General features: G+C 50.6%; 3 protein-coding genes across 18 annotated transcripts in view; 2 read left to right on the forward strand and 1 right to left on the reverse strand.

Moving 5' to 3' along the window:
* AAK1 (AP2 associated kinase 1) overlaps positions 1-7881 on the forward strand; it is a 57633-nt gene extending 49752 nt beyond the window's left edge. For 8 of the 14 annotated variants that reach the window (XM_041478794.1, XM_041478810.1, XM_041478802.1 and 5 more), the window contains one exon: positions 5956-7881. In XM_041478794.1, the coding sequence (XP_041334728.1) occupies positions 5956-7031 (1076 nt within the window). In that variant the 3' untranslated portion in view covers positions 7032-7881. Of the gene's footprint in view, positions 1-356; positions 2403-5955 lie in introns of those variants that run through there. The other 6 variants (XR_005956073.1, XR_005956077.1, XR_005956078.1 and 3 more) reach the window with 2 other exon arrangements.
* A 127-nt stretch (positions 7882-8008) lies between these two features.
* On the reverse strand, positions 8009-12689 carry LOC121359848 (smad nuclear-interacting protein 1-like). The gene is made up of 2 exons (XM_041479114.1): positions 9640-12689; positions 8009-9492 (listed from the first exon to the last, which is right to left on the reverse strand). Exons 1-2 carry the CDS (start codon positions 9785-9787, stop codon positions 8483-8485), a joined length of 1158 nt encoding a protein of 385 aa, XP_041335048.1. The 5' UTR covers positions 9788-12689; the 3' UTR covers positions 8009-8482.
* Positions 12690-13518: 829 nt separating this feature from the next.
* On the forward strand, positions 13519-22015 carry NFU1 (NFU1 iron-sulfur cluster scaffold). Of its 3 annotated transcripts, none has more exons than XM_041479476.1 (8): positions 13519-13597; positions 15836-15942; positions 16220-16355; positions 16866-16932; positions 17403-17517; positions 17714-17777; positions 20208-20382; positions 20868-22015. In XM_041479476.1, exons 1-8 carry the CDS (start codon positions 13551-13553, stop codon positions 20913-20915), a joined length of 759 nt encoding a protein of 252 aa, XP_041335410.1. In that variant the 5' UTR covers positions 13519-13550; the 3' UTR covers positions 20916-22015. The 3 variants fall into 3 exon arrangements, with proteins under 3 accessions (XP_041335410.1, XP_041335418.1, XP_041335428.1); XM_041479484.1 differs by lacking the exon at positions 13519-13597 and adding an exon at positions 13619-13852; XM_041479494.1 differs by lacking the exons at positions 13519-13597; positions 15836-15942; positions 16220-16355; ... (1 more) ...; positions 17403-17517; positions 17714-17777 and adding exons at positions 18161-18297; positions 18494-18557.
* The last annotated feature ends 1327 nt before the right edge of the window (positions 22016-23342 follow it).

Consider the following 23342-nt stretch of genomic DNA (forward strand, 5'->3'; position numbering starts at 1 on the left):
AGAGCACCCAAAGGTTCTCCTAAAAGAGATTTCAAGATTCAAAATTCTGACCTGTCCTTTCTCTGGGCTGTGGGAGTCCTTGAATTTGTTTTAGAGATCCCTTAGCAAGGACAGGGTTGCAAAGAATGGGTTTGTAGGGATTTGCTGTGCTGCTTTGGTTTGGGGGGAGAGGGTGAGCAGCAAGCAGGGGATTCATTGCTGTAGTGATGATACAAATAACAAGAAGAGCTTGAACAAATTCTGTTTTGCTTTGACTTTTTGTTTTTCTTTCTTTCTTTCTTGATCTTGAACTTCTGAAACTGTCGTGCGTGTGTGTGTCCTGCTCAATACTGAACTCCTATCTCTCACGCTTTCAGGTGGGCATTCTAGAAACAACAGTGGAAGCTCTGAGTCCAGTCTTCCCAACATAGCCAGGTCTCTGCTGCTGGTGGATCAGCTCATAGACCTGTAGCAGTGACACAGTAGCAGATGCAGTTTCTGTACCCACACCTCCGGTTTCCTTGCCAGAAGAGTTTCCTTCCTTGTGCTTCTTTGGGGCTTTTTTGTTTCTTTTTGTTTTTCTTTTTTCTCCTTTAATTAAGAGAAAAAATTTGCCAACAGGAGACTGTCACCCACCTCTCTCCCTGTCTTGCTGTGCCCTGGGGAAGGTTCTGGCTCAGTTCTCCAGGCAGCCTGGCCTCTCTCAGGCTGGTAGAGCCCTGGGGGTTCCCTCTGCCCTGTCCCATGGCTGTGTCCAGGGGAGCACCCTGCAGACCCCCCTGGCCCTGCTCAGGGAGCTGGGGCTGCTCTGGGACCCTGCCCCACCTCCTGTCCCCGGGGCAGGGCGTGAGCAGCGCGGCCCCACCTTTGCTTTTTTGTTTGGGCTCTGCTTCTGCTTCTGGTTCTGTTCCCCCAGGGCTGGGCAGGAGCAGGGGCCAGGGGACAGTGGCAGGGACATCCCTCAGCTGCAGGACACGGGGTAGGAGAGCTGGTGGCTCTGAATTGCTTCAGAGGAGGAGGAAGCCCCGAGTTCCTCCCGGCCATACTCTGGTGATGGTGCACGTGAAGAGTTTTCCAGCTGCCCCCAGATCATGGTTTGCTGTTTGACAATCCTGCTGGAAACAAACTGCACTTCCTGGGGGAGGGAAAACAGAGAAAAGGAAAAAGAAAAAAACCAGATTGTTAAAGCTGCAGAAATGACCCTAAGTGAAGCGTGACAAGGTTTTGAACCAAATCCATGTGAGTATGGCTGTGACTAGTGTTTCACTGACCTTTTTTGGGGTGAAAAGGGCAGCAGCAGATGTATTTTCTGTGACTTCTTTTCTGTGTTTGACTGGAAAAAAAAGAAAATCCCCTCAACCTACTGTAAATGGTGTATGAAACAAATTGTCCTACGGCTGTTTGTCTATTTTTAATCCTGGTTTTAGTCAAGCATCTGGTATCTGTTCTGGGTTCTCCATTTTCTCTTGTAACTGCTATAGTGCACCCCAGTTCAGTATGGAGCCATTGTTTCAGTAGACAAAGATTCCTGTGGGCCTTTCTCCACCCCAGTCTCTGTGACCACGCATGCCCTGGGTTCAGGTGGTTTGAAATCAGTGCTGCTACAACTCGATGGGTTCTCCCTTTTCCTTCCCCCTCTCGCTTGGTTTGTCCGTAGCTGGATCCGCTCAGCTCGTTCTCCTTGGCTTACCACGAAGCCTGGAATTTCTATCTCGTGTTTGAAAGCCCTCTCTGAGCAGAAGGACTCTTCCTCTGTAGTGGAATTCTCCCCAGCTTCCTGCTCCCCGTGTTTGTGTTTGTAGCTGTATTAGTACCAGTGCAGTTCCCACGTGCGAAAGTGCGAGCGACTGAATGTCTGTGCTGACCTCGCTGGGAAGAACCCCAAGTTTGTGACTCCTCCTCTCCTCTCTCCATCTCCTCCCCAGCCCAACACTTAGTTTAACAAATTCTGTACATAGAGCTCCCATCGGTTGTGTCTCTACATTACTCTTCTTTTAAAACCTACACTTACTAATAAAAGTATTGCTTACGTGTGTTGTATCATTACATGTGTATACTGCACTTTCCAGGAGAAGCTTTACATGAGAACTATGGAAATGACCTTAGTAAAATTGTGGATAGAACTTTATTATTTTTTTGTTTTATATTCCTAAAGCACAGGCGAGCTGGACTGGAAAACACGAAGATGCTATAGATAGAAAGTTATTGTATAGTCAGATACTGAGATTATATGAAAAGAGAATGGATTTTAAAAAGTAACCATCTACTGTATATTAGAAACAAAGATTTCTGTGAATTAAAGTACTTTTAAAGAATGTTTAAGATTTTAAATCTAATGGCGCTTGTTCAAGGGTTCTGGAAAAAAAATGACAAATGCACTGGGTTGTTAATAATGCTATTAAATAAGCAGATGTGAATGTTTATTTTATTGCTTTTTCAAGTAGCTGTTCATGGGTGTGGGTGGAAATCTGATCTTTTAGAGTGTTCTTAGACCTCCTTCATCAGAAAATGCTCACCCTGTGCTTGCAGAGCGAATGGAACTGAGAGATGAGTGGAGTTTGGGGATTCATTTTAACCTCTCCAGAAACTGTGAGTGTCCCACGGCTCTGGTTGGTGCTGCTGCTGCTCAGAACTGAGGAGCTTGTGTGAGAACTTCCCCCTGTGCCCCTTAGGACACGTTTGGTGTCCCCTGGGGGGCTGAGAATCAGTGCTGGAGCCCGGGGAGGTTCCTGTGCCCTCTGAAGGGCTCTGGGCTCAGGAGCTGTTCAGTGCCACCCCAGCAGGGCTGGGTGCTCTGCCCATGGCAGTGCCCTCGTGGCTGGAGCTGCCAGTGCCTGTTCTGGATCTCCTGGCAGGGTCAAACACAACCACAGCACGTGGAGCCATTTCCCTTCACCTCAGGGTCGTGCTTTGGGTGCAGGAACAAACTCTGGGTTTGGGTGGCAGAGGTTCAAAGGAATGGTTGGAATTTTGGTGTTGTTCTTGCTTACTCTGAGGGGCTCAGGCTGGGAAGGGCCCCTGCCCTTGGAAACCTCCTGTTCCTCTTTAACCAGAGGAGTTCAGTCATTTCTGACACCATCCACTGTGTTGGGAGCATCTGTCCCAAAACAGAAGGGGCAGCTCCATGGCTTTGGACTGTCCAAGTCTTCTCAGGATCCCTTGGGACCTCCTTGGCCAGGGCTTCAGGTGCTGTGCAAGCTGCTGGGACAGCGGGAGAATCCTGGCTTTGTGGCAGATCTGCATCCTCCTCCAGCCCACCCATCACAGGCCGGGGCAGCTTGAGCCAATCTGTGTGGAGCAAAATCATTCCTAGAGGGAGCTTCTTGTAAAGGAGCAATAGTGGTGTTCTTTGGCCTAAAAGCTGTGCAAAAACCACCTTGTTTGAAAATTCACTCACTGTGCTGGCCCTGGGGAGCCAGGAGGGGCTGCTGGCTGGGCTTGTTCTGGGGACATCCCTGCTCTGGGGACATCTCCCAGAATGAGGATTCTCCTGGTGTGCAGGGGTCAGGCTGTTCATGAGCTGCTGGGGTGTGGGTTGGTGTGCTGAGCTCCTGCCAGGTGCAGGTGGCTGTGCAGGTGTGGCAGAACTGCAGCATTCAATTGCTCATCCTCTGGAACTGAAGGCTCTGGATCTGCCTCCAGGTCTCCCACTGCGAGTGGCTCTGAGCAAACACTCGATCCTGCAAATTGTGCAGGTGTCCCTGACCTTTGTGGCTGTGCTGTTCCTCCTTGCTGGAAGTGCTGGGTGGGGGTAGTTCTGGACTGTTGTTTCATGGGATTGCTTCTAGACACTGGAACAGTTTGCTTCTAGGAACTGGAGTACAAGGAAAACCTGCACAGTGCAAGAATGAAGGAGTGATAAGCCTTTGACCCCTGTAAAATTCCAAACTAGTAACTGCACACTGGTAACTGTGCTGATCTTTAGCTCCCTGTTCCTGGATGTTGAGTCCTGCCTGGCTTTGGCTTGATGAAATCAGGAGAGTTTCCTGGTGGAAGGGGAGCTTTAGACTCCAGGAGTTTCTCTGTCTCCTCTCACCTTTTTTTTGGGCTCTGCTCCAGAAGTGAGATCCTCACCACTGTGGTGACTGCTCTGCCTCTTGTTTATAGGGAGTAAATCTTTTCTAGTCTTCCTCTTTGTTATTTCAGTACTCTGCCACTCCAGGGCACTGTTTTCCTTGGAAGCTGAGGAAACTCCAGGTGCCAGGGCTGTCACCTGGGCTAAAGCTCTTTCAGGTTGCTGTCTGAATACCTGCAGAGTGTGTTCCTGGGGTATTGAGTGATCTGAGGGTTTTTTTAATGTTCTCCCTCTTGAAAAAGAGCCTGAGTATAGTTTGAAATCTTCTTCAGTGTGTATGTCTGACCCTGGAATCAAATATTACCCACACTGGTGTTGTGCAGCAGAAAACTGCTGCTGAGCATTTGGTGCCCTTCTCACATGAGTGGGCAGAGACAACATCAGAAAAAGGAATTTTTCCCAGAACAGGGCATTCTGCTTCTTGTGCAGGGTCCCCACATTCAGAGCTGCGTGCTGCTGAGCAGATGGCTCCAGATGCTGTCCTCCCTCTTACCCTGTCCCAGATGTCATGGCTTGGTGGGCACAGGCCTGCACAAGTTAGAAAGGAGGTTCCACCCAGCTGTGCTGTTCCTGTGCAGAGTGGGCCCTTGCTGTGTCTGACCCTGCTCTTGTGCTGAATGCCTTTTTCCCTGGATCAGGGTGGATCCAGAGGTGTTTCTGTGGTGTGGCAGCTGGTCCTGCTCTGGCTCAGCCTGTCAGTGACCCCTGGCCAGGGTGGGACCACCAGCCCCCAGGAGCTCTGCTGCTCCTGGCATCCCAGAGTGGCCCCTGAGGGAAAACCAGTGTGCACAGCACGGGCTGCAGGAGAGAGAGGGGATTTTGGTGGAGTGACTGGTCCCATGTGCTCATACCTGCGCTGTCTTTATTTAGCAGTGTGATGTATCCAGGTGAAGAGTTCCCAATAAATGCTGGTTCTGATGCTTCATGAATGGCTGCTGTGTCTTTACTTGTGAGCAGTGATGGAGAAGGGGATGTTTTGTGTCTCTGGTGCCCCAGGGCTGTGATGGTAAACATGAACAGTTAACCTGGGCAGAGTTTTCCCTGGGTGAGGTCCTGGCACTGCAGGGTGTTCTGGTTGGTGCCTTGCTGAGCCTGGGTACCAACCAGCCTCCTCACCCTCCTCGTTCTTCCTGCAATTCCTGCTGTTTTAGTTTTCATGTGATTTTCTCCTATCCTCTTGCTAACGAGTCCAATGACACTTCTAAGCTGCCAGTAGTTCTGTGAAGGTAAGAGATCTTCTGTTTTGTCTGTGTGAGTCCTAAGGCAAACCCGGCCTCCCGGTGGCTCTTGGAGTGTTTAAAAACCATTTGTCTGGCAGTGCTTTAAAAAAGAATAGCTGCTACTAAAATAGCTGCTACTTAGGATTCACTAAAAGCTGTAAGCTGACCTTCAGTCTTTGAAATGGGCCTGTTATTTTAGCAGGTTTTGGGGCATCCCCACGTGTTCCACAAGCAATTCCACCTATCTGTGGGCTGGCCCACAGGAAGAGAGGCCAGGCCAAGCAATAGATGTGCTTGGGGAGCAGCTGGAAGGACAGAACTTGTCTGTCTGCTGGAGCTTCCCTCGGGCAGCAGCGTTGGGAAGGGAAACACTCTGTGCTGGTGGCTGCTGTCAGGGCTGGGTGGGAGAGAGACCTGGTGGGATGGTGCTGAGGGTGCTGTGCGTGCCCGTGTGTGTGTCAGACATCTCCCATCCTCTCAGCAGTGGCACCCGTGGTGTCCCCGGGCCGTGTTGCCAACACCTTCTCCCTGGCATTGTTTTTTCATTGATTTGCCCTCCCTCTCCTGCCCATTTTCCATGCATGGTGGTGGTTTCCATCTGAGCAGCGTGACGTTCCTGTGCAGTGTACTTCGCTGTGATTGCTGAGCTGCTTCAGTAACGCCCTTCTCTTGTGTTTGTAGGTCTGCACAGGGATCCGGGCCGCTTCCCAGCCGCAGCTCTCGAGCTCTGTAAGGGAGATCCTGGCAGTGATGGACTCACCTTGTACAAGGGTCAGCCCGAGATGCTGGAGGTGAAAGTGCAGCACAACTCAGAGTCAGAGTACCTGGCCAGAGATGGTCCTTCAAGCAACAGCTCCTTCTACAGCAGCGAAGGAGAGGGGACAGACCACGAGGGAGATATTCTGGATTGCAGCGGCTCCAGGCCTTTACTGATGGATTCAGAAGAGGAGGAGGAGACGTGCAAGCTGTGCCCAGGGTTCCTGCAGCCTGTGCCCAGGCACGAGGCCTCCAAGGAGGATCCCCAGTCCCAGGCCAGAGCAGGGGAGCCGCTGTTCCCGGCCTTCCAGTCGCACAGCGGGGAGGTTTTTAACGAACCCGACGTGTTTGCCACGGCGCCTTTCCGAAGCTCCAGGAAGGTCCCCGATGAAGTGGATGTCTTTACCAAAGCTCCTTTTATCTGTAAGGGCAGCGCAGCTCTACGGCACCCAGAGGAAGCAGATGTGTTTCTGAGAGCCCCTTTCACTAAGAAGAGAAGCGTGGAAGAGCTGACTTCCCACAAGGAGCCGTTCACGCCGCCCGTGTTCCTGAGCCAAGGGGGCGACGGCCGAGCTCAGCCGATGTTCCTGGATCCAGCAGCACACGGCTCCGTGGCCTCGCTGAGAGCTCCACATCCTCCTGCTGGCTTTGCTCAGCCAGGCAACCTCCACCCCTGCTCCGTCAGAGCCGTGGAGGCCCAGGAGAGCAGCCCTGCTAAGGCGGCGCTGCCGGAGCAGGGCGACGCGCTGGGCTCCGTGGCCAACAAGCCCTTCCGTCCGCAGTCCCTGTCCAAGTATTCCCGGCACTACGGCCCCGAGGATGGGCCTGGGCTGGAGGCCAAGCCCATAGCTGCTTACAAGGTGGTGTCTCAGACCAACAGGCAGGCCATAGCGGGCTCTGTCTCGCTTGTCCCGCTGTCTGCCAGGACTACGGAGCTGCCCGGCGCGGATCCCTTCGCCTCGGCACCCTTCCCTTCCAAAGCAGCAAAGCAGAAGCCTTAATGTTCCAGGAGCTGGGGGCTGTGCTGCAGGACCACCCCGTGAGGACCTCAAACCTCTTAGCTGAACTGAATGACATAGCAATATATACATATATATATATAAAGTAATTATTATTTTTGGTCAGAACTCTATTTGCAGTGATATATAGTTGAACCATTTAAGTTATGTTTGTCTGAATGCCTGCCTCTCAGGATCCTCGTATCCTTTCCAGTTGCTTCTCACCTTCCTCCTCGCACTGTCTTCCCTCCATTTATTTCCTTTTTTTTTAGATGCTTTTCTCAAACCAGCAGTATTCCATATTTTCTGGTCCTGGCTGGAGAAATGCACTACAAGATGAATTAAAAGGTTTATTAATTACAGAGCGAGTCAAGCAGGACTTGCTAATGCTCTGGAAAGGACACGATTTCACAGCTTAAAGGGTTATTGTGACTTTTGCTCTCAGTGATGTTCCTGCTGCCCAGCAGCAGTGGCAGCCACAGCTCTGGGTGTGCAGGTGGGTGCTGTGCCCGCAGAGCCAGAGCCATGCTGGGATGTCTGGTGCCAGTCTGGGCAGTGCTGGCAAAGCACAGCCAGGGCAGCAGCACAGCTTTGCTCCCCCGGGATGGGAACACGAGGCAGTGCTGCTGCCCCAGGGCTGGAGGCAGGGAAGGAGTTGTGAAGCAATCAGGCTGTTACTGTTGCTGGAAAATCAAATGGTTGTGCAAACAATCAGGAAAAGCTTTCACTTTTACACATGTATTTCCTGTCTGGTCTATGCCAAAGTGTAGCACCTGGAAATCTGCTTATGGTGAAGGAGAAATGTGTATTTACAGTATTAAAAGCAGACCTTACGGGGTCATTTGTGATGTGAGCAGCTCCATAACTGTCCTGGTGTACCTCATGTGGTGTGACTCAGCAGAGGCCACAGCCCCCTTAGACTGGTTTATACTGGCACAGAGCTCAGCTCAAAGTCAATTCAGCCTATTGCTTTCCTGTTGGTTAAGGATGAACCTAAACAAAATCCATTTGCTCTCCTTATGAAGTGTTGTTTTCTATCCAAGAGCAGACTGAGGCATGGACTCAGTCTGGCAGAGAAACTGAGGCATTTATTAGGAAAGGCAAACTCTTTTTATACCCTTCTAAAAGATACAGTATTTCCTTAGATGGTACCCTTCGTGGACCAGGACCTGTGGAACCATAAGCACATGCTCCCCCTAGGTTATTAATGGAAAGGGACCTTCCCATTTTCCACTTTCAGGATTCTTAACAAATACTTGAGCTTTTTCTAGGTGAGTGTGTGATCCACTGAAATGGCATTGGAATGGGGTTAGATCATTCTGAACACGATTGAAAAATTTAATACATATATATATATATATATATATATATGGCTTCTAGCAGTCTTTAATGAGGGCATACCCCATCCCCTTTTTTGTTTTAACAAGAGGGACTGGAGAGTACTATGGGCCCGTTCAATTGCAAGGAGTTTCTCTCCTCTGCCCCTCCCCAATTCCTTCCTCTTCCTCCTCCTCACCCTCATCCTCGTCCTTTGCGTTGGCCTCAGATTTATCCGAGGATTCGTGGAGCAGGACGTACTCCCTGCTGCTGAAGCCAAACCTGAGCACGTCCTTCTCCCTCAGCTCGTAGTAGCGCTGTGGCTGGACGCGCTGGTTGTTGAGGAAGGTGCCGTTCCCCGAGCCCAGGTCCATGATGTAGGGTCTCAGCTGCCGCTGCACCAGGCGGTACTGCAGGACGGCGTGCTGCTGCGAGCAGGAGGGGTGGGCGATGGGGATGTCGGCGATGCGGCGGTGCCGGCCCAGCAGGTAGGCGCTCTGCCTGTGGATGTGCAGCACGGGCAGGAGCTCGTCTTTCTTGAAGGGGTACAGGCGCCAGCGCGTCCTGGGGATGCGCGCCTCGGGGGGCTCGCTGTACCGGACCAGCACCCCGCCCACGGTGTTGGTGTCCTCCAGCAGCGCGCCCGACGGCTCAAAGCTTGGCTTCTTGTTGGCGTCGGGTTTTAATTTGGGCTTGCTCTCCGACTGCCAGGGCTCTGCGTTCTGGCCGCTGCCCTCGGTGCCCTGCCGGTGCTGTCGCCTCCTCTCGTTGTACAACTCCCTCTCTGCCTGCTGCTCCCGCAGGTTCCGCGTGTCCCGCTGGTGGCAGCGAGCTCCGGGACTGTCACTGCGCTTCTTCTTTCTGTCGGAGTGGTCCTTGTGCCGGTTCTGGTCCCTGCTCCTGGCCCGGTCCCCGCTCCTGTCCCGCCGGTGCTCCTGCTCTGATGGCTGTCGCTCCTCGTTCCCGCTGCCACAGCGATCATCCCGCTCCTGCTTCACCCTCCCGGCGCTGCGCTGGGGGCTGTGCCCGGGGCTCCTGTGCCCGGGGCTCTTGCGCCCGGGGCTCCTGTGCCTGGACCGGCTCCTGTGCCCGTCCCGGCTCCTGTGCCCGTCCCGGCTCCTGTGCCCGGAGCTGTCCCGGTGCCCGGCCCGGCTCCTGTGCCCGGGGCTCCTGTGCCCGGGGCTCCTGTGCCCGTCCCGGCTCCTGTGCCTGGACCGGCTCCTGTGCCCGGGGCTCCTGTGCCCGGGGCTCCTGTGCCCGTCCCGGCTCCTGTGCCCGGGACTCCTGTGCCCGTCCCGGCTCCTGTGCCCGGAGCTGCCCCGGTGCCCGGCCCGGCCCCTCCGCCGCGGCCACCCGCTGCCCTCCGCTCGGCCCCGTTCCCGCCCGGCCCCGCTCCCCGTGTCAGCGGAACTGCGGCAAACACAAAACCCCTCCGACAACATTTTTTGTGCTAGAGAACCAAGGCTTTACTTCGCTTCTGGCCACGATGTGCAGCAGAAATAATTTCGTCCACGCACAGCCCGGGCGTGCAGAGGAAATCGCTCTATGGCACCTGAGTTTAGGAGATTTTTCACGTCTTTTATACAGTCAGAAGCCCATAGAAATTCCTTGCTTCAGCGCTCATTGGTTCCAGGTTACGTAGCTCTTAGTGTTTGTTTTCCTGTTGGTTCTCTCTTTGCCTCCGGTGTTAATTAGGTGCTCGTTCTTATCTCTGCTTTGGCCAGGTGTCCCGGGCCGTGCCGGGGCTGCTCTTTGGAGCTGATGTTCCCTTAACGGCCCATGATGGCTGTTGTCTTTTGTGTATCTTCTGTGCTACTCCCACTCTGGTGGGAGTTAAACTCATCCGGCCTCACCTGGCGGAGCAATGGCTTGCAAGGAAACCCCAGCCGCTCTGTGCTCCTTTTCCCTTCCCTTAATTCACTTCCCCCCAAAATCTCTCCAGGTACAAGAGACGAGCCGAGTGTTGTGCTGGATGTGGGGATTGCCTGGAAGGGAGAGGGAAAAGCCTGGACTGCGGTGTTGGAGCCTTGGGGTGGGAGGGAGAACACTGGAATGCGGGAGGAATTGTCTCCCAGGAGTTGCTGGTGAGTAGTGACCAGCCGAGCCCAGGTTGGGGGGACTCGTGGAGCCGGGACCCCCCTGCCCTGCGTGGCTGCACTGAGTTCATAAATATCCGTGCCTAGTGGTGCTTATGGGGCTCTCTGCTCTCCATCACCACCTCCTGAAAACAGAAGTACTGTAGAGAATTTCTGGGTTTCCCTTGAGATGTTTCTTCAGCAAAGCTGACGCTGTTATTATGTTTTGTTGTTTAGTTGTCTGTTTAAACATACACCCGAAAGGTGGTTTTAGTTTTAACTATGTGTTCCCCCAAGTCGGTTGTTGCTGGATGCAATCAGTGAGAGACATAGAGAATGACTGTGACAGCAAACTGTGAATTCAAGGACCGTGAGTGTGAGGGCCCAGCCAGCAGCCTGTGTCACAGCCCCACTGAGCCAGGAGTGCCCTTGAGCTCTGCAATGTGCTCAGAAGCTGCTGGAAGGAAGGCCAGGCCTCGGTGCATGGACCTGTGCAACAGGGAGATGCTTTGCTGGAGTGAGCAGGTACCCTGTGTGAGCCACGTGGCTTCAAGGTGTTGCCTCTGCTCACTGGAGCTTCTTCCTTCTCTTCATTTGTACTTGAAAAATTGCTTCTGAATAATTCAGTGCAGCTTCTGTCAGCACGGAGCTGCTGCTGGAGGAGCATCAGCCTGTCCCTTCACGCTGGGAGAAAGGGAAGGTGCACCGAGCTGTGCAGGCTCCACTCCAGCCCTGCTCGGCCAGGGCAGGCTCAATTTCCAGCTGGCATTTTGGCAGCTTTTCTGTCCTTCAGGCACTTTACAGGAAGAGCACGCTAACTGTGCCCCAGAGCTCATGATCCTGCCAGACACATCCAGTGCTTAAACGGTTTTAAATCTCTTCTGGGGGTGGAGGCAGCTCGTTTGTATCTCTGCATGTGACTCATCAGGTAATGGGACTTCTGGTTATGGTCAGAAAACTCAATTTCAATGCCTGTTACTCTAATACCCTTCTCATTTCCAGCTTGTGTTCCTCCTAATCCTGCACTACCACTGCTGCAGCCTCAGCGTGATGAGTTGTAAGTGGAAATTTAATTTCCATAGCATCTGAAGCTTACTGTTTTAATGAATGTGGAAGAATCATGCTAATTATTTGCCACACAATCAGTGATCTTAATGAAGTGAGACTCATACAGACTCAATGGGGTGTTTTGAAATCAGTTTTCTGAAAAGAGCCACTGGTTTCACATCTTTTGTGATGCTGTAGTAAAAGTTGTTCACTGCCCTGGGTCCTCTGGTTATCACATCCCTGTGACAATCCCGGAATCCTGCTGGGAGAGGGACTGGCTCCTGGTTCTCACCCACTGAATGCACTAAAGTCTCTGTTCAAAGTGATTAATCAGAGTTTCTGCATCAGTAAAAGAAGCAGTTGGCTCTGTGCTCACTGCCGTGACTGCTGGGGGGGACTGTCCCCCCAGCTGCTGCAGGACTTTGGGGACTGTCCCCAGTGTCCCCTCTCCTGCCGTGACCCCGACCCCGAGTGAGCACTGGCCTGATCATGTCCTCGGTGCCACAGCAGCAAAACCGGGTGAGATCTGCTTCATTGCTGAACTCAATCACTCCAAAGTGCTAATCAGTTACTTTAACTCAGCTTCCACCAAAGACTCTTGTGTTGGGGAGTTGAATTTTGTGGGTTTTTGTTTGTTTCCTCACAGTGTTAAATCAACGCCTTCGAGCACACTGACAGACCCCAAAGCACTTTTTCAGTAGTACCATGACACTGAAACCCTGCTCCAGTTCTCAAACACATTCCTGAAACGTGATCAGCTGCATTAGCGTTCCTAGAAATAACCCCCAGGCTGTAGTTTCTGCTGCAGGTGGGTAAATACCCTCACACACCCCTAGAAATCTCCCTGTGGAGTCAGAGGGATATCGCTGATCGGCGTTCCTGGTCCCGTGCCTCCAAAGGGACGGGGTGGCAGGGCAGGGGGCTCGCTCTGCTGTGGGATGCAGCAGGTGGAGCGTCCCACACACCGAGACTGGCCGTGGAAAACCTCCTTTGTGTCCAGGAGGAGCCGGAGCTGGGAGTGCCCGTGATCCCCACGGTGACACACGGTGACCCACAGTGACACGCCGTGACTTGTGTCCCCCCCTGTCCCCTCTGTTCCCCCCGTGCCTGGCAGATCCCTGGGCTCAAATTTTGCACTCCGCTTGGGATCGTCTGTTCCTGGTAATCATGAAGAAATGTTCCACTTGTAAACTTATGTACATTTTATTAAAACTGTATCTGATGACAAGCGCCGTCTCCATTGTGCCTTCCTTCTCCCCTCCCCAGGGAAAATATTTCTGCTGGACACAGGGAATCTGGGTTTTAATGAGTTCTTCCTACCTAAGTGCTGAACTGGGTTTGGCTGTTTTATCTGGCAGCTAAGTCAAACTGATCTTGCTGTTTTAAGCAAAGGATATTTCAGTTTCTATCCAGTTTATATTCCAAAGAGAACTCTTCTCATAGAGAGGACAGCCCTGAGCACTCGTTGTGTGCTGCTTAAACATGTTTTTCGGTATAATTCAGCTGCCAAGACTCTCTTAAGTGCAAAATATTATTTGGGCTTTGCTGCACTTGTTAATTTAATTTCTGTCTTGGTGCAAATGTCCATTGAGAGGGATTTTGTGCTGTCTTCTGGCTCTGCACAACTCCTGACAGGAGGAGTCTGGCTCTGCTCCAGGGAACAGGGACGAGAGAGGAATCGGCCTCAGGCTGGAAATTGGGAAAATTCCTTCCTGGAAACTGGGAAAATTCCTTCAATTCCTTCCTGGAAACTGGGAAAATTCCTTCAATTCCTTCCTGGAAACTGGGAAAATTCCATCCTGGAAAGCGCTGCCCGGCCCTAAGACAGGCTGCCGCGGGCAGCGCTGGAGTCGCCATGCCCCATCTGGGGGGATTTAACAGCCGTGCGTGTGCGGCACACGGTCACACGGAGCAGTGGCGGCCCTGCCGTGCCGGGAGCGGCGCTCGGTGGCCCCGGTAGCCCCGGTCGGAGCCCGTCCCGTCCCGATCGCCGCCGCCATGGCCGCTGTCCCCCTCAGGCGCTGCCGTCAGGGGGCGCCGCCGTGCCCGGGCGGCGGCGGGAGCGGCCCCGGGGAGTGCCAAGATGGCGGCGGCGCGGCGGCTCTGCGCGGCGGCGGGGCTGGGCGGGCGGTAGGTGACCGCGGGCCCCGCGGCTCCCGCTGCTCCGGCACGGCTTTTTCCCGGAGGGAGCTCGGCTTATTCCCGATGGGGGGCCCCTCCCGCCCTTTCCCCACGCGACTGAAAGGGAGCCGCGTCGCAGTTAGCGGCACTGCGACCTCCAGGGTGCTCCTTGCTCTTCCCCTTCCTTTCTCCACCGCGGACGGGGTGACGCTTCTTCCTGGCAGACAGCGAGAGGCTGTTTCTCCTTCTCAGGCCTTTCACGCCGTAAGCTGGTGGCTCTCCCTGACACGCAGCTCCTGGGTGCTCAGCCCTGTACACCCGGGGAGAACCGTGAGGCAAAATTCCGTACGCACCCGCTCACGACCCTGCACTGAGGGGTGATTCCCCTCACACCCACCCAGGATCCTGCACTGAGGGGTAATTTCCCTCACACCTACTCAGGACCCTGCACTGAGGGGGTAATTCCCCTCACACCCACTCACGACCCTGCACTGAGGGGTGATTCCCCTCACACCCACCCAGGATCCTGCACTGAGGGGTAATTCCCCTCACACCCGCTCACGACCCTGCACTGAGGGGTGATTCCCCTCACACCCACCCAGGATCCTGCACTGAGGGGTAATTCCCCTCATACACACTCAGGATCCTGCTCCAAGGGGTAATTCCCCTCACACCCGCTCAGGATCCTGCACTGAGGGGTAATTCCCCTCATACACACTCAGGATCCTGCACTGAGGGGCAATTCCCCTCACACCCGCTCAGGATCCTGCACTGAGGGGTAATTCCCCTCATACACACTCAGGATCCTGCTCTGAGAGGTAATTCCCCTCACACCCACTCAGGATCCTGCTCTCAGGGGTAGTTCCCCTCATACACGCTCAGGATCCTGCTCTCAGGGGTAATTCCCCTCATACACACTCAGGATCCTGCTCTGAGAGGTAATTCCCCTCACACCCACTCAGGATCCTGCTCTCAGGGGTAATTCCCCTCAGACCCACTCAGGATCCTGCTCTGAGGGGTAATTCCCCTCATACACACTCAGGATCCTGCACTGAGGGGTAATTCCCCTCACACCCACCCAGGATCCTGCACTAAGGGGTAATTCCCCTCACACCCACTCAGGATCCTGCTCTCAGGGGGAATTCCCCTCACACCCACTCAGGATCCTGCTCTGAGGGGTAATTCCCCTCACACACGCTCAGGATCCTGCTCTCAGGGGTAATTCCCCTCACACCCGCTCAGGATCCTGCTCTCAGGGGTAATTCCCCTCACACCCAGCTCAGGACCCTGCACCGAGGGGTAATTCCCCTCACACTCAGGACATTGCAGCCGTGTGTAATTCCCCTCACATGTGCTCAGGATGCTGCAATGAGGAGTAATTCTGCCCCTCCACGTGTGCACAGGATCAGACAATGAGGAGCTGTTACATTCCTGTATGTTCAGGGCGGTGAAGAAAGATGAAATTCCTCTCCCACAACTGGCTCAAGATTAAGCAGTAAGAGGGAATTTAGAGGACCCTGTAGTGCTGGGCACACCTGCTCTGTGCTGAGCACTGTAAAATGGGATATAATCATCATTAGCTAAAGGGAGCTTCCAGGGGACCTTCCTTACACATCCTGTTGTAGCTTCTACCTGTTCCCAAGCCCACAAAAGTAAGGAAATAACACGATTTAGACCTTTTCTTTATTCCTGTATCCTATGCTCGCAGCAGGGATGTTCATTTCATGAGACAGAGCTTCTCTCCTGTTCCATGTTTGGGGCTGGGCCTCTGTGCAGTGCTTGTGTTCTGGTTTATGACCCCCAGAGAGAACCAGCCTCTTATGGAAGATGGGATTTACTGAGTTTATCAGTTTTCCTCTCGTGTAGCTGATAAGGAGGAGAGGAACTAGATAATAATTGATCCTTAGTATGTAATAATTAGTCTGTGATGTGAGGTGGGTTTTGTTTTCATTTTCTGATGGTCACTTTGCTTTGAAATACCCTGATGTTGGCTGTGCATACAGTTAGAGGAATCAGGTATTCACAAGTGTGAAACAAGCCTGTTACTCCATCACTCTGTCCTGCTTTTCCTTTTTAATGTTTGTCCCTTTTTTCTCTGCTGCTCTCCCCGCTTTGTCTGAGCCAACGACACCATCCCAGGTGTGCCTTGCTGAGTCCCAGGGCAGCTAAAAGCATCTGCAATGCTCTCTCTTGGGGACAGAGCAAATGAGGAATTTGGAAATTGCTAGTAAAGTTATTTTTCTCTAGGTTCTGTCACATGCTGTTAAAAGATCATCATCTGACAACTCGCCAGCCTTTCCACCAGCTTCTGCAAAAGAAACCATCTCTTCCCTCTGCAGCATGGCATCGTGCAGGTAAATACCAGCTAAAATGAACAGATGAGCACATTGTGGGTTCTTACGTCCCGTGGTAATGCTGAAAGTTTGCTTTTTCATAAATAAAAGTTAGCAAAAGAAGCTAAGCCAAGGTTCCTTTTGTCCTGCTGTCTCCTGTGAGATGATGTGCCCGTGCTCAGCAGTGTTCCCGTGGTCTGGGATCACCCTGGGCTCGCTGAGTAATCAGGACTTGACTTTGATTTAAGCTCCTTAGGTTTGGTTATATTACTTTTCTTCTTTGTTTTTGTCTTTGCAGTGAGAGGCATGTTTATTCAAACCCAGGACACACCAAATCCAAATAGCTTGAAGTTTATTCCAGGAAGGGAAGTGCTGGAGTCGAGGACTATGGAGTTTTCCACACCAGCTGCAGCCTATTGCTCACCTTTAGCAAGGTATTATTATTCCCTTTTAAATAGAATTTGGAATAAAAATTTCCAAAGAATTAACAGAAGCTCCCTGGAGGAGGAGGAAAGAGAATTATTTAATTATTTCAGATAGTTTTGTGCACTTGCATAATTCCATGGTTTAAGTCTTTTCAAAATCCAGTTGATTTAGTGATGCAAATGCTCAGTGCACATACAGCTGTTTCAAGTGGGTATTGTGAAATCACTTTTATCATTTTCCATTACACATGCTTTTGTGCTAAGATTTCCGATCCTTTCAGTCTTTGCATTTTTGATGTCTTCCAGTCTTCCAAGAGAATATATTTTTTTCCCTCTGCAATTACAAAAACACTCTTACAGCCTTACACTGTATTTACTCCAAGTTCACCAGAGTTTAATTTTTTTTTTCTGTAGATGAAATTGTTGGGTTAACCATATTGTTAATTGTTCAAATTAAAACTCGGTTTGTCAGATTGAGTGCATTTTTGCCCATTTTTTCCCCCCTTGTGTCCTTAACAGACAGTTATTCCGGATTGAAGGAGTTAAAAGTGTTTTCTTTGGGCCAGACTTCATCACCATCACCAAGGTGAGCAGAGCAGGGATTCAGCTGTGCTCAGAGATGAGCTGTGGAATGGTCACAGAGCAGACCCAGACAGGCACAGTGGAGTTCCAGAGAAGTGTCTACAAGTGCCTTTAATAGAAAACAAAACAAGTTTAGGGGATGATAAATTGGTAAATTCACACTTTTGAGTCTGTGAAAGTTGATAAAAATATCTGTGAAATAATAATGTATTTTGGAGACTTTCACACCTTTTTAGCTAATACTTTAAAAGCACTTGCTTGGCTTGCAAACAAGGAGACCTTTCTTTGGCTGTCACAGTCTGAGTCTGACTAAACATCTTTGGCAAAGCCAGACTTGAGGGAACATAAAGTCCAGTCTGTGCATCAACTGTGAGAGTCCACGATGGCATTTTTAATGTGAGAATCTCTGTGCACATAGCAGCAGCAGGCAGGTACTCTTCATTCTTTTTCCTTCCCCTCTTCTGATTCTCACAGGACAGTGAAGACCTGGATTGGAACTTACTGAAACCAGATATTTATGCAACCATAATGGATTTCTTTGCCTCTGGCTTACCTGTAGTTACTGATGAGGCACCCAGGACAGACACAGGTAAATCAAATCTTCAGGGGGAGGCCGAGTCTGCCTTTAGGTTTAGTTTTTGTGACATTCAGAAGAACCTCCACTCCTCCCTCAGAAAAACATGCAGGAAAATTTAAATTTAAAACATGTTAAGGTGAGCTCAGGGAGGAGTTTGCAGCCTGGAATTCTCTCAGTGTTCTGACTTGCACATTTTTCTTTTCCCAAGCTGCTTCAGAAGAAGATGATGAAGTTGTACTGATGATTAAGGAGCTGCTGGATACAAGAATCAGGTAGTTTATACTCCAGAGGAAGATTTCCTGGAAAATCCTGGCCCTCAATGGATTTTGGCCTTGCACTCTGCTGTGATTTTATTGGTGCCCTAACACAGCTTGAATTTAGAAACTGGTGGTGACTAATGAAGTCTCAAGAGTGGCTGTGGATTGTGTTGTTTGCCTGAAGAGTATTTTTGTGCTCATTAATTGCCTTCCAAAGTGAACTGAAAGCAAAAGCAACTTGACATTGGAGGTGCAGGGGAAGATGTCTGATGTGTTTGTGATATCTGATGGTGACATCTTCCCCAGCTCACAAACTGTAGGAAAAATTATGGCATTTTTAATGTGAGAATCTCTGTGCACATAGCAGCAGCAGGCAGGTACTCTTCATTCTTTTTCCTTCCCCTCTTCTGATTCTCACAGGACAGTGAAGACCTGGATTGGAACTTACTGAAACCAGATATTTATGCAACCATAATGGATTTCTTTGCCTCTGGCTTACCTGTAGTTACTGATGAGGCACCCAGGACAGACACAGGTAAATCAAATCTTCAGGGGGAGGCCGAGTCTGCCTTTAGGTTTAGTTTTTGTGACATTCAGAAGAACCTCCACTCCTCCCTCAGAAAAACATGCAGGAAAATTTAAATTTAAAACATGTTAAGGTGAGCTCAGGGAGGAGTTTGCAGCCTGGAATTCTCTCAGTGTTCTGACTTGCACATTTTTCTTTTCCCAAGCTGCTTCAGAAGAAGATGATGAAGTTGTACTGATGATTAAGGAGCTGCTGGATACAAGAATCAGGTAGTTTATACTCCAGAGGAAGATTTCCTGGAAAATCCTGGCCCTCAATGGATTTTGGCCTTGCACTCTGCTGTGATTTTATTGGTGCCCTAACACAGCTTGAATTTAGAAACTGGTGGTGACTAATGAAGTCTCAAGAGTGGCTGTGGATTGTGTTGTTTGCCTGAAGAGTATTTTTGTGCTCATTAATTGCCTTCCAAAGTGAACTGAAAGCAAAAGCAACTTGACATTGGAGGTGCAGGGGAAGATGTCTGATGTGTTTGTGATATCTGATGGTGACATCTTCCCCAGCTCACAAATTGTAGGAACCAGAAACTACTTTTTCCTTTTTCTTTAAAAAAAAATTTATTTATTTATTTATTTATTTAGCTGCTGCATTTAAACTGATATCACGTTATTTACAAATTTCTTTATCTCAGAGCAGACACATGGTGCTGGTTAATTTTCTTGGAAAAGCAAGAAAAGTAGAAATAAGCTGGAACATCTTTCCCAAACATACCAAGTGTTGAAACCAGAAGCCAAGTACAATGTTGTATAAAGCTGTGACAGAAATGTTCATGCTTCTGCTGAGTACCTGGATGTTTAGTGTCAGTCCTTGATTTCCCAGGGCCCTTTTGTAACAGGCATGGAATTTCTGCCCAAAATTCTGCTTTTCCCACCTTTTCATTTCTTTCATTTCCTCCCCCTGTACCCATCAGTGCACCAAGAAGCTGTTGATGAGAATATCAGCAGTGGTGTATTTTCCTTCATTTTCTAGCAGGGTATTCTCAGAAATTATCCATCAACCAGGCTACACATAGAGCATTTGTTGTCCAGCAGATCAAAATTAAATGCAGAGGAGTTGTCAGAAGGTGCAGGATGGGGGGAATGTACATCTGAAAGAGGTCCTGTAGTGTGTCAAAAAGTTAATTCAAGTAAGAAAAATGGAATTTTAAATCATGATCTTTGGCTTCCTGGAATGGAGATAATTTGCTGTGGTGAGTTTATAAATGTGTCAGGTTCACAGATTTTTCTGTGAGGACTGTAGCTCTCAGAGTTATTTTGGAAATCAGTATAAAGAGCTTCTGTTAGAGTAACTTGATGGTTTTAACTTGGTCTGGAAAAATGTTGCTATGGGGACAGAGCTGCAATGCTGGGCATTTGTGGCTGGCAGAGGGAGAGAGGCTGCAGAAATGCTCGTGGCACTGGGGTGAGCTTATCAGGAGCTGCTTCCTTCACCCCTGAGCAGGATTAAGCTTTTATAGTTGGGGCTGTTTTCTGTCCTGTGTAAATTGTGGAGAACTGCATATTTATTTATGGAAGCAGGGCTTCTTATCACAGGTGACAGCTGTGCTGCACCCCTGGGGGGACACGCCCCTGAGGTGTTTATTGGCAGCACCTGAGGACACCAGGCTGGCTGTGCAGGCTGAGCTCTGCCCCAGGGTGTTCACTCCACCCTAAAATCTCAATGCCTACAGAAAAGGTTTCGGTGTTAGACAGTCCAGCAGAGCAGGAGTTGGAATTGTGAACCAGGTGGCTGTAGAGAAATAGTGCCTACATCCCTCTGTCTTCACAGTTACTGTAAACATTAAATATTGCTTTCCTGAGGGTTTCTGGAAGGATCCCTGTTTCAGCTCATGAGCTTTTAAGTGGAATGTTGTGTTCCCTCAGGCCCACAGTGCAAGAAGATGGTGGTGATGTTATCTACAAAGGCTTTGAGGATGGCATTGTGCAGCTGAAGCTGCAGGGGTCCTGCACCAGCTGCCCCAGCTCCCTCATCACCCTCAAGAGTGGGATACAGAACATGCTCCAGTTCTACATCCCTGAGGTGGAAGGCGTTGAGCAGGTGGGTCAGGAGACATCACTGAGGTTTTCTTTTCTGGGGAAAAGGAGATCTTTGTCCCTTTCCAGCAGGGGCAGGTTGGCAGTTAGGGAAACCCAGGGGGGTTTGGATGCAGGTTTTCCACGTCAGCTGGAGCCCAGAGCTGGACACACTTGCTGATACTTTTGTGCTTTGGTGACTTGATGTGATAAAAAGCAATGAGCTTTGTCCCCTGAAATGCAGATTCTTTGGGTTTCTCATGGAATATCTGATCTCTGGAGCCATTTTGTGGCCTTTGTGGTAGCTTGACCAGCTCCTGTAACTAAAGCTCATTTCCTCCTGGCATTTTGGATTGCCAGTTTTTCTTACCTTCCTCCTGAGCCTGTTGTTGTTCAGTGGTGTGGAATAACTGCTGTTCTCCTTGGGCCCAGCAGGGATTTAATGTAATAAATCCTGCAGGACTGAGAGCTTAACCTGTTTATCTAAACTACTTCTGGATTTGATTTCAGGTTTTTGACGACGATGATGACGTGGAGAAAGAAGCAAATTCTACTTGAGCTTCGTCATCTGTGGCCAAATAAACATTTACCTCCTGCTGCATGTAAACCATCTTTGTGCTGAGGAGCAACCAGATCTGCCTTGCCAGAAAAACAGTTGTAGCTACTGTGAGAATGCAGTTCAAGCAGTTCATCCACTAATTTATTAAATGCCCTGGATTACCAAAAGATTCTTCTGCTATGTCTTTAGAAAGAAATGGTGGGCTCAGAAAACAGTGATGTGTTTCTTTTTTGGTTTTTCACACAGAAACTTCAGTACTGAAAAAAAAAAAGAGAAGGCAGAAGTTCCTTGGCTTTTTTTGTGCAATAGCAATATTTAATGTTTATTCTCCCAACTTGTGAGACTGACAGGACTGTCTGCCCTTACTCTATAAATGGGAGCTTCAGGAATGTTAATTTTATCAAGTCTTGTTAAAAAGCTGCTGATTCCTATCAATTTTTTTGTGTGTGAAAGATAAGCTATAATATCAACTGTTCATTTTGGGGGATGTAACACTGCCGTGGCTTGTGGGAAGTTACCTCCTTGCTCATTACCACTGTGCAAACCATAGCAACAGAAACAAAAAACGTTTGTTATAAAAATCATACCTTCTAAAGCAAATGTTAGAAAGGAATGATCCTTATCAGCTTCAGTAAGTAGACTAATGAGCTCGTTTAGCAGTAAAATCGTTCAGCCACCGTGCAACAGCTGATTTCTCAGCACTGGGAGGAAGGTGCAGTGCTGGAGGCTGCCTGTGCAGGGTGGCACGGGGAAGGAGGGCCTGTGTTTGTGCTTGCTCCTGCCACATCCTGTTTGCCTTGTATGTGGCAGAGCAGGGCTCCTTCCAGTCCTGCACGCCATGGCAGAGCAGTGTTTGTGTTCTGACGTTGGAACACGTAAATGGGGCTTTGCAAGGAGCTGTGTTTACTTTTGTGTGTGGGAATGATTTCTTCCTGGAGCCTGGCTTTGTGACCAGGAATTCTGTTCCTTTTTGCTGCCACCACGGAGCTGAGTTTGTGGTCCTCATTTGGCTTATGATTGGCTTGACAGGCTCTGATTTGTTCCCCTCTTTCATCTCTTGCCAGTGTAATTATTCCACTGATAAAGTCCCTAAACAGGATCAGTTCAGCTGGTGGAGAATCTCCTCTATAGCACCACACCAGCATCTGGTAACCATAAACTGCCTATTGGTAGAAATTTGAAAATAAATATTTTAGCTAAATATTTCTTCAGCTTTCAATAATAACCCGCAGTTGTTTGAATCTGGAAATCGGTGTGAAATCACCACGTTTTCTTTGACTCTCTGATGAAGCACTCGGTGCTGTTGATGACAGAATTCCCTGCTGCAGGGCAGGGAAGGAAAGGCAGGGGACAGGGTGAGCTCGGAGGGGAGCAGCGCTGCTGTGCCTGCTGCAGGCAGTGCGTTCCTGCCCCTCACACCCTCCAGAGCTCTGTGCCTGCTGCAGGCAGTGCTTTCCTGCCCCTTACACCTTCCAGGGCTCCGTGCCTGCTGCAGGCTGTGCGTTCCTGCCCCTCACACCCTCCAGGGCTCTGTGCCTGCTCCAGGCTGTGCTTTCCTGCCCCTCACACCCTCCAGAGCTCCGTGCCTGCTGCAGGCAGTGCGTTCCTGCCCCTCACACCCTCCAGGGCTCCGTGCCTGCTCCAGGCTGTGTGTTCCTGCCCCTCACACCCTCCAGGGCTCAGCGCTTCCCTGCACCTGGGAGATCGGCTCCCACTGCAGCGGGGCACTCGCCTGCCGGCTGGAAATCGGGGATGGAGCGCTGAGAGTCCCGGGATCCCCGCCGGGCTTGTCCCGGGGTGTCCTCGCTGTGGAACAAAGGCCGGGAGGGGGCTGCGGGCTGGCTGCAGGCTTCTCGTGTTCCTGAGATCCGGTGACCTTCTCCTCTCTGTCTGTGCCCGGCCAGGTTCTGGCAGCAAGCTCAAAATACCGTTCTTTTATGTGTCCTGACGTTGTGGGTTGTTTTCTGTGCATTTTAAGGAAATAGTTCTTTGTTGACATTTTAGTGTAATATAAAGTTGAATGAATGGTATTTCTCTTAAGGCATTGCTCCCTGTTGTAGCCTTAGGCTTTTAATAAGTTTCCAAGCAGCGTGGCTGCAGACAGACATCAGACAGAGCATCACTGAGCTCTCCAGCTGCACGGATGTCACGCCTTGGTCACTTACGCCTCTCCCAGTTTGCTTTGCAGATTCATCTTAATGCTTTCTTTCTCTTGCCTGTGAATGGGCGCTGTTGTAGAGTAGGGCTGGGGAAGGATGGAGCCAGGGAGCCTGACTGCCGCTGGTTCCCTGCCCTAGCCCGGAGCAGCCTTGGTTCATCACCCGCTGATCCCGTGGACGCTGAGTGCTGCGGGAGCGCCTGGGGCTGATCCCGTGGGTGCTGCTCCTGCCCGGCCTCAGGGGGATTTACCGGGGGGAACACCTCCC

The sequence above is a fragment of the Pyrgilauda ruficollis genome, unplaced genomic scaffold, assembly GCF_017590135.1.
Source record: "Pyrgilauda ruficollis isolate IOZ18807 unplaced genomic scaffold, ASM1759013v1 scaffold113, whole genome shotgun sequence".
NCBI classification, from domain to species: Eukaryota; Metazoa; Chordata; class Aves; order Passeriformes; family Passeridae; genus Pyrgilauda; species Pyrgilauda ruficollis.